Source organism: Scomber scombrus, chromosome 9 (assembly GCF_963691925.1).
Source record: "Scomber scombrus chromosome 9, fScoSco1.1, whole genome shotgun sequence".
Classification (NCBI taxonomy): domain Eukaryota; kingdom Metazoa; phylum Chordata; class Actinopteri; order Scombriformes; family Scombridae; genus Scomber; species Scomber scombrus.
In genome coordinates, this window is record NC_084978.1 from 24,006,939 (window position 1) to 24,016,938 (window position 10,000).

A 10,000-nucleotide genomic window follows, 5' to 3' on the forward strand; every position below is an offset into this window, starting at 1 on the left:
TCATCAGTCCACTATGTGTGTGTGTGTGTGTGTGTGTGTGCGTGTGCGTGTGTATCCACTCTTGCTGCTAATAAAAGCAAGAGAATTAATGGAGTGAGCGTGTGTGATAATGAGTTAATGTGGAACAAGCAGGACGAGCAGTGATCAGCCCTCTGTCTCAAATGAAGATATCAGACACAGTGATTTACTCTCTCAGAGCCATAAACAGGCCTTTTGCTCTCACCACTCAGTTTGTGTGTGTATATGCGTGTACGTATACGTGTGTGTGTGTGTGTGTGTGTGTGTGTGTGTGTGTGTGTGTGTGTGTGTGTGTGTGTGTGTGTGTGTGTGTGTGTGTGTGTGTGTGTGTGTGTGTGTGTGTGTGTGTGTGTGTGTGTGTGTGTGTGTGTGTGTGTGTGTGTGTGTGTGTGTGTGTGTGTGTGTGTGTGTGTGTGTTCAATAGACACGCCGGCAGGGTAAGTGAGATGACGGAAGCTCCTCTCTAAACGCAGGCGTGCTGCTCGGCTCTGTAGCTTTTGAAATAAGGCCTCTTAATTGCACCTGCGCAGCCACGTGCGACACCTAACATCACATCAGAGTTCGCAGGGGTGCCAGCCTCAAAAATAACAAAGTGCACGTGTCAGTCAGGGTTCATACGTTCCTCAGCAGAGCCTTCATAAAGCACAAACCTTAATATAGTTTTAATTGTCAGAGTAATTGTAAAGACATGAATGTCACAGCCTCAGCAGAGAGGAACAATAAGATCACAGAGGCAGCTGTTCTACTGACACAATTTTTTATGATTCATTGTCTGTCAGTGACTCAATATAACTCTCATCTAAGAAGGTGCACAAAATTAAACTGGATTTTTTTTCTTATTTTATCAGTGACAACAAAGACCTGCACTGCATTTTTCCTGTTCATCATGATTATTCTTTTTGACTTTCACAATGAGACTCCCTGCCGGGATTGTACTGTACGTCTCACTCTACCCACCCACAACCCCAACCCCCTACCATACAAACTGTACCGAAGCCCTGTCAGGGGACGCCAGAACTGAGGATGAGAAATTGATTTTAGGTTATGCGATTAATCGTATTGCAGTTTCTTCTCTCTTCTCTCTTCTTCAATGTCTCCTCCCCTCCCCTTTCCTCTCTGCTTTCTTCTCTCTCCACTCTCTCCCTCTCTCTCCAGTTAAAGTTGCTCCACAGTCAGAATTGATTGCGTCCTCTAATACGTTATCATTACTGATAGTCTGCCTGCCTGCCCTCCAGTGATCAGTTATCAATTTTGGTCACACTGGCTTTGAAGTTGTGTCAGTTGCCCTGCAGTAGTAAGAGGTGTAGGCCCTGGCTGTTTGTATTCTCAAGTGAGCATTGATACACTGTCTGAAAATGTGTTGAATCAGTGTGTGATTCCCCCTGCAACAAGTGTAAAATGCATTGCCAAAAAAAGTGTGTTTATGCAATTGAAAAACGTGCAATTTGTGGTGTAAAAATGCCAAAAACATCTAATAAAATACAGGGATACGTCAATCCAAAGCAGACTAGTGTAAGGCCTCATATTCTCTGAGGCCGAGAGAGACTCTAGGAGAGTTCTTAACCCTCGAGTGTCGCTATTAAAAGATTTTCTTTCATACATGTGCAGTGATTCTATGATTTCAGGAGGGGGTTTTGTGCTGTTGTTGTTTCCAGAGCTGGTTTCCCTCAACAGGACGTCCTGCATTCACCGGCCCTGCAGCTGAGGCCTGTTAAGAAGATTCACTGATTGTGTTACTCTAACAGATTTGACACAAGAAGAACTGTAACATAACTTTTTTTCTTTTTTTTTTACCATAACTTTTTTTTTCTTAATAAGGGAGTTTTGTTAAAATGGGAAAACATTTTGCAAATCCTCACAGTAGCACTTCAGATGTACTAGTAACTAATACACCAAAGTGATGAAATATTAACTTTAAAACAAATATGGCATCCAATGTGCCACCTAACTCTGGTAATAGATAATTAACATGATTTTTCATTTGCATTATGAACAATATTCCAAAACTCAGTCTATTTAAAATATTTCCCCCTCACTTTAATTAGTTAACAAATTTAACAATAGTAAAAAATATAATTATTTGAGTACTATCTTGTCAGATAATTGATAGTTTTAGTGTTTTCCAGTAAATTTCAGTATTTTATAATCACTTTTATATGTTTACCTTTCTGCACATTTACTGATTTTTATCCGGAGGTGCTCCAGTGTGAAAGTGGTAAAAAGGCATGCGTTGTAGCACAACATAGTGGCTTCACTTCAGAGGTATGGAAATACATTCATGACCTCACAAATAACATATGTTTAAAGTGAGAAATAAAACATGAGTATTGTTTTTTTTTTCTTTCTATATGAACTTTAAGTAAAGGACGAGGAGCAAAAGTCAGCTAATTCTTAACTTCAGAGGCTTTGCGGCTGATGAGCAGCTGAAATTCATCATTACAGTGTATTATTATTATTAGCTCTCATGAGGGTTGCTGTTTGGTTCCTCTCTGTGACTGCAGCCCTCCGCGTTCCCCTCCTGTCTAATTACAGAGATGTGATGTCTAATGCCCTCTCTGTGACCTCCTACAATACCAGTTGTAAACAGCAAACTGTACATCAACTTTTTGTTTCCCTGCTTTCAAGTTACTTCTATTTTATTCCCTAATATGTTTGAATCCACTTTTATTGACCTTTAGAGATAGTTTAGAAAGCTGGGGGTAAGAATAATATTAATTAAAATTTAAAAAAAGCTCAAGGAAACAATTTATTCAGAAGAAATTTGGTGACCACTTTTTCTTTTCTTTTTCTTTCTTTCTTTCTTTCTTTCTTTCTTTCTTTCTTTCTTTCTTTCTTTCTTTCTTTCTTTCTTTCTTTCTTTCTTTCTTTCTTTCTTTCTTTCTTTCTTTCTTTCTTTCTTTCTTTCTTTCTTTCTTTCTTTCTTTCTTTCTTTCTTTCTTTCTTTCTTTCTTTCTTTCTTTCTTTCTTTCTTTGACTTATTAACATTCAACCAAGTCTTTGAAACAGAATACAAAGTATATTCAAAAAGAACAGAGGGTTTGAGATGAGATGCAATTATGAAAAAAAGGTGTGAGTCAGCCTCTCCCATTATCCTCCCCCTGCCAGTAAACAACTCTCTGCAACACTTTTTTCCTCTGCTCCTCTATTGTTGCTGTCCTATAGTCTGATGACTGATTCAGAGGCTCAATTATCTGCTGGAGTCACCCAACCTCAAGCATCTTGGGAGAGAAAAAAAAAATTAACTAATACCTCTGAAATATCTGCTTTCATCTCGCACCTGTTATATTTTCCTCACTGTCCTCTACACATTTTTCCAAAGTCAATCATTTTTCCACTGGTGAGTTATTCATGTGGAGGAGGTGTCGGTTACTCTTTAAAGTCATGTGTTTGTGAATGTATAAAAGGTTTTTCAGCATCCAAACTGTGCTGGAGCTCCACGCTGAGGTGGAGGAAGCTCGGGGATACTGCAGTGCTGATCTAGACCTTGGCTTTGCTTTGCTTGTTTGCTCGGCTGCTCTTCTCTTTGCCATCCAGGGTCATTTTCTCTCTCTCTCTCTTTCTCCAGGAATCAGGGATTATTTTGAGCTAAAATAGATGGATGGAATCAATCAGCCATGGTTTTACTTTTCTCCTCTTCTACATAGCCGCCCCCTTCACCTCCACCCTCACACCCTTTTCTCTCCCTCTCCCCCCCCCTCTCTCTCTCTCTCTCTCTCTCTCTTGCTGTCTCCCCCACCCCCCTCTCAGGGCCACAGACTGAGGAGATGCATAAATTCAGAGGCATTAGTATTCCAGTCAGGCTCTCCATTTCAAGGCAAGGCCTAGCACCCTTCCGCCTCTCCTCTCCTCTCCTCTCCTCTCCTCTCCTCTCCCCCTCCTTCACTCTCCCTCTCCAGCTCTATTTTTGAATCATTTAAGCAGCGCTGTATCTATAGGCCTACTTATTTCCAAAACCATCCTTAAATTATTTTTAGGCATTATGATTATTTATTTATTTATTTATTTTTTTAAAGAATATAGCTCTATTTTGCTCTTGCATGGCCAATTATACGCAGCTGTAGTCTTTGAAATGAGATTCATCTGCTTCTGATTGTGTGTGTATGTCTGAGTGCGTGTTAGTGTGTGTGTGTGCATGTGTGCATGTGTGTCATTGTGTTTTGCTGTCAGGCCCAGCGGCCCAGGCGATAAATCACGCATGTCTGATTGAGGAGGGCAGAGGGCCCGGACAATAACATTTCAGAGGAACTGCTGGAGAAAGCTGCTCAGTTTTCTGTGATGTGAACGTCCCCAAGCCTAGGTCCTGTTGAACCCCTGGATATTTCACAGCTGTTAGTGACATTAGAAAACCTGTAAAAGCAGCCTTTTGACATGACATTGAAGCTGAGTGAAGGTTATGGCAAACAGGAAAATCTGATGTGTATAAACATATAAATTGAGCATAATATTCCTTTAGTTAGCACTCACGAGTTTAAGTGGGACAGTAAAGAATCTTAAATTATGCAAACATTTAATTCTACGATGTTGATAATTATTATAGCTATTTAAATAATCATAATAATCATAATAATAATAATCATAATTTTTGAGTCTACTTCTAAATTTTAAATGTTCAGTATTCATTCACCAGAAGCTGGATTCTGTTTTGGACAGTGAACAGTTGTAGCAAGAAAATTGTTTATTACAACATACATAGTTTATTTCAAAACATAATACAAGCTTTATACTGAAAATAAATAATTACTTGAGCTGTCATCGAAATTTGGAATAAAACCGCCGAAACAGTTCAAATCTTACTGAAAATATTGTTGTCGTATTTTTTTTTTGTTGGTTTTTTTTCTCCCTTTTTTACCATTGCTAATTAAGTGCATGAATAACTAAGAGCATTTGTTTAAATTAATGACTTCAAAAGGGTAATATATAAAACTGTACAATATTCGAAAAAATACTTAAGAAATAAACCAATAACAGGAGTATTTAAGATTATAAAATTTTGATAGTGAACGTACAATAAAATTATAGGCAGGTGTATAGCGTCAACCCCTCTTTCTATTCACGGCTCTTGTTTCAGAGTCCACACAGTTTCTATGGTCGGAGATGATTGAAAATCAAATACATTAATTTATAAATAACTGTAACTGTGTGTGGCTTCATAAGCTACAGGCCATAAGGGAGGGATTTAATAAAAAGAAAAGAAAAAAAACACCCTCCAAGTGCTATTATGTTGGTACCTCTACAACTGGAATGAGGGCCTATTTGCATATATGCAAACAAATAATAATTACAGATCTGCTACGAGTATGTTACAAAATAATGAATGTAAATATATTGAGAACTATAAAGCACTGTTAGCCCGAGGAGAAGCATGAGGTGGACTGTAAAATGGCCTCTGGTGTCCAAACAAATTAAGGGGGGAAAATAAGTGAAAGAGCCACTATTATGATCTGTTTCTCCCCTCCATTCATCATACAAACAGAAGCAAAGCCCGCACACATCAAACCAAAACATCAGTCCCAGCTGTATTCCTATAGCATTATTATGGAGCTGATGGGACATGGTGACACAAACCAAAGGCGCTGGCAGGTTATTAGGCACATTTTTGTTTTTATATCCGTGATGTAGAAAATAATTTGGCGGGCTCCCAAAAAAAGTGATCTGAAAATGTGACGTGTTTTTTTTGATATGCCGCTATAGAGTAATGCCCTCATGACAGTTAGAAAAATGACGAAGGCTTGAACAGGTATCTCTGTTATTGTTATTGTCTTGGGTCAGTGCTGGAGGCGTCTGGAGGAGTCTGTGACGGGACGGGCGAGGATGGCTGGAAGGTGCCACCACGCTCCCCCGTGCACTCGAGTGTCCTGTCCGGGGTAAGGGGGTAGAGGAGGGGAGGGGAGGGGGGGGGGGGTTGTGATTCCTCCCGGTGCTTCGGTCAGAGATCGTGGCACGAGGAGGCGTCTCCTCCACTCCCGCTGTGAGAATAGGGTCCCTCGTGTTGCGGCGGCTCTCCCGGCGGCGTCATACGTTTCTCCTTCTGCCTCCGGTTGCAGAACCAAACGCGCACCACCTCCTTCTCCAGCTGCAGCGAGTCCGCCAGCGAGGTGATCTCCGGCGCAGAGGGTTTGGGACACTTGAGAAAGTGTGTCTCCAGGACCCCCTTTACGCTCACCTCGATGGACGTCCTCTTCTTCCTCTTCCTCCCCTGAGCTGCTATCTTGTCTATACTGCTAGAGCTGCCTGTTGTCGAGTCTGCCTCCTCCAGCCACTTGTTCAGCAGCGGCTTTAGTTTGCACATGTTTTTAAAGCTCAGCTGCAGAGCCTCGAACCTGCAGATGGTGGTTTGGGAAAAGACGTTACCGTACAGCGTACCCAGAGCCAACCCCACGTCCGCCTGCGTAAAGCCCAGCTTGATTCTCCTCTGTTTGAACTGCTTGGCAAAGTGCTCCAGCTCGTCCGAAGTCGGCGTCTCTTCGTCGGAGTGGTCGTGGCAGTGGTGCCCGCCGAGGTCGCTGTGCTCGGGGCTGAGTGTGTCCCTGAGGCCCGGGTGCATGCCTTGGCCCTGCGGGTTGGGTGGAGGTGTGAGCCCGCCGTGGTCCAACATGCCGTTGACAGTGAAGCCCGTCTGGGAGTAGATGTTGATCTGCTGCCCGCTGGTGATGGAGGAGTTGTGGGACACAGGAGTTCCCCAGGCTCCCGGGTGGTTGCCATGGTTGTTGTGATGAGGGGAGTGATGCGCTACGTGCGGGGAGCGGTGATGGATGATGCCGAGCTGCAGGTCCTCTCGTACTGGTTTCACGTCCTGCTGCTCCATGGAAGCCGACCAGGGGCTGCCCTCCGATAGGCTGCTCGCCCACTGGTGACCGAGCGGGTGCCCGTTGCTCTGGACGCTCTGCAAGTAGTCACTTTGGAGGAGTTTCTGGTGTCCTCTGTAGGGGCTAGCAGGCTGCATGGCCTGGCTGTCCGGGTGGATCATGGGACTGGAGCTGAGCAGGGTGTAGGGGCTGGAGGCAGCTGTGGCCATGCTGGCTGCTGAACCCCACTAGTGCTACTGAAAGGAGGGAGCAGCTCAGCCTCTGACATCTCCCTCTCTCTGGAGTCTCGGCAGCAGCCTGGCAGTGACTGACAGCCTCCACCGCCACTCACAGTCCGACCGAGACGCAGTGACGACGCGTCTCCACCAATGACGGCGCACATCCCCGAATCTCCGCCTCTGGAATGAGTCGCGGATAGCAATGGGTTACTGGCAGTCGAACCGGAAGTGAGTCGGAGTGCTGGTCCAGTGGGTCTGGCTGTGGAACGATGTGCGCGTGGAGTGCAGTTCCTGTTTATTAATTAAAGTTTCCAGCTGATTTACGCGCGAGTTTATTGCTGCTCCTGTCACCCTTGAGCGCGTGCGAAGGAGGAGATTAAAGCGCAATGGCATTTGTTAGACGTGCCAGCACTTAAATTAGAAGGATACAATCGAACCCAAAGCAGTTCTCACTGCTAATTATTAACTTTTAGAGAATATTTCCTCAGGTGTTTATATGATGCCACGTCTAAAGATAGTGTTTTACGCAAAAGGTGTTTTACGCACAGGCCAACAGATCTCCATATCTATTTTGGTCAGACAGAACAAGGCACGTTATGTAATTTAATAGTCTTTAAAATAAGTTTTCCACAACAGACTTTAAATAGAACATTTCTCTGATAAACTAAACTCATTCTTTTTGCTTCTACTGTGGAAAAATGTGTTCATGAGGCATATTTAATCCCTAAAACGTCATCATTTTAAAAAAAACATTTCCTCAAATAAGTAAACGTCCCCTACACACTTCACACTCACACTTTCACTCTTTTCAGAATCTCGTCAGCTCGTCTCAGGTTTGAAAAAAAAGAAAAAGAAGAAGATCTATCTGCATATCTAACAGCTAACTTAGCTGCGTAATTATATTTGCCATTAGAAGACTGCGTCCCGGTCTCCTTATTGGTTTGAAATTCCATTAAATATATTGCCGGAGCTCCCAGGTTAAGCTTGATTTAAATTTGCATACATTTTCATACATTTAGGAGAAATAAAAGAAGGCTGCTGCCACCAGAAAGTCATTAAAGAGCGCTGAGCCGAGGAGCTGCATGTGGAGAATAAGACACAGAGGAGGCCGGAGCAGGTGAGCTGACCGCGGGGCTGGATGTTTGGACAGGGCCGCTGCGGGTGGACCGGCCTCGGTAACCGGAGGCATGACAGACAGCTGCAGTAAGGGGAAGGTTGATAATAGGATCATCTGTGCTGTGAAGCTTTCTGTAGGATAGCCTGTAGGCCTGTAGGTGGACGTGATATATTATCCATCATATTTATTATATGTTTGTTGTTTTGCTCTCATTCCAATTCGCGTTTGGTGTTTGTGTGTTAATTCTGCATTTAGTTTCCTCTTTGAAACTTCATTGAAAGTGGCTGAATATTTGATGTGGATGCCAGTGTTGTTCTAGTGGCCTAGTTTGCTTCGTTTGAGTATATGGGATGAAATTCTGTGCAGAATTATAAATAGAAATTTAGCACATTTACTGCACGATGGATTGTGTTTTTATAGTCTGTACATTATATTAAAGGACATTTCAAAGAGAATTGATTTTGGATGATATATTCTCTACTAAAAACTAAACTAACAAACTAAATTGATGAGACATGTGATTTACAAATCTTGAGGTTTTTGGAAAATTCTCAACTGGTTTTACGCTCGTTGGACAGAGAGAGAAAAAATGCAGGGTATATAATTTTTAAGTCTTCTTTTTGGGAGCATAAAGCGGACATGGAGAGGGGACTTTGAGAGGGGGTTGTATTGCTCTCGATAGTCTAAGTTTCTAAGTGTAACAGATGCTTCTCTAGAAACGCTCCTTGTGCTGATTCCTTTTATTCACATCAACATTTTTCTGCCGTCGAGCGCGTTTCCATAGCGAGGCGAATAAAAGGCAAATCCCCGCTCCGCGCCTCCAATAAAGAGCCCATTCACAGATAACCCGAGCCAGCCCTGCTACACTTACACCATGCAGCACCGCAGGCTCTCTCCTACTAAGGTGCACATTACTGCTCAATAAGAAAAAAAACAACAACTAATGAGTCATAATTTCTTTAATTTCGTCATTTCGTGAAAATGATAGTTTATGGTTGTGTTTGTTTGGCAGCTTGTTGGTGTTTATTTGGCGGCTTTGAGTGAATTTTAATGGTAATTATATACAGCCATGTTTTCCTCTCAGGCAGTGGAGTAAATAAAAAAAGATTAGGCAAACTGTGACCTCCAGAGCGTGATCTTAATGAAGGAAACCATAGACACAAAAATCAAGTTTATTTTCAGAAATATATTTAATTTTTTGTTTTGTGTCTTCTTCATAGAAACAAGCCTTCTTAGGACTTTACGTTTGTACTTATTTTAATTACTTCACATTATAAATGTTTATTAAAACATAGTGATAAGGATGCTGGATCGTTATTTAAGTTATTATTATTGTTTTTAAGCGTTAGGGGGCTGTAATCTATTCTTGGCTCAAGCCTGCAACATACTGTCATTTACAAAACAGGAATATTTGTGCTGCATCACAGTTGGAGAGCGTTAGAGCTCATGTTGCCAGAGCACCATGCTGTTATGCTGTCGGTTGAGAAAACAAACTAGGGACGAAAAATGTATAATTTTCCTGCGGAGGTTCCCCTGTGTTTCTGTGAATTTAGAATTGTTTTTAATAGGCCGATTTTATACAATTTCCTTTCTTCATCATTATTATAATAATTGACTGAGTGATTTAGTTTTGCTGTTGTCATTTCTCTCTCTACAAAAAGAAAAAAAAGAGTAAAATGTCATTGGGGTTTGTTGTTAGAGGGTGTGAATGTGCAGCTCACAGTATAATGGGGTGTTTTCTGCTTGTTATTTATTAGTTTACACATGTCTCCTATGGCTAAATGCTCTCCCCTCCAGTTCAGTGTAGCAGCTTACAGCCTGTATATAAATCAGGTTTAGTC

At 42.1% G+C, this 10,000-nt stretch overlaps 1 protein-coding gene across 1 annotated transcript; it reads right to left on the reverse strand.

The window, feature by feature from the left end:
• Positions 1 to 5,944: 5,944 nt before the first annotated feature.
• On the reverse strand, positions 5,945 to 7,033 carry LOC133986025 (POU domain, class 3, transcription factor 4-B-like). Its single transcript, XM_062425795.1, has one exon. It carries the CDS (start codon positions 7,031 to 7,033, stop codon positions 5,945 to 5,947), a length of 1,089 nt encoding a protein of 362 aa, XP_062281779.1.
• Between the last annotated feature and the right edge of the window lie 2,967 nt (positions 7,034 to 10,000).

What these genes read in the sequence shown, in the direction of transcription:
- LOC133986025 (XM_062425795.1), bottom strand. Translation starts at nt 7,033, where the DNA reads ATGGCCACAGCTGCCTCCAGCCCCTACACCCTGCTCAGCTCCAGTCCC.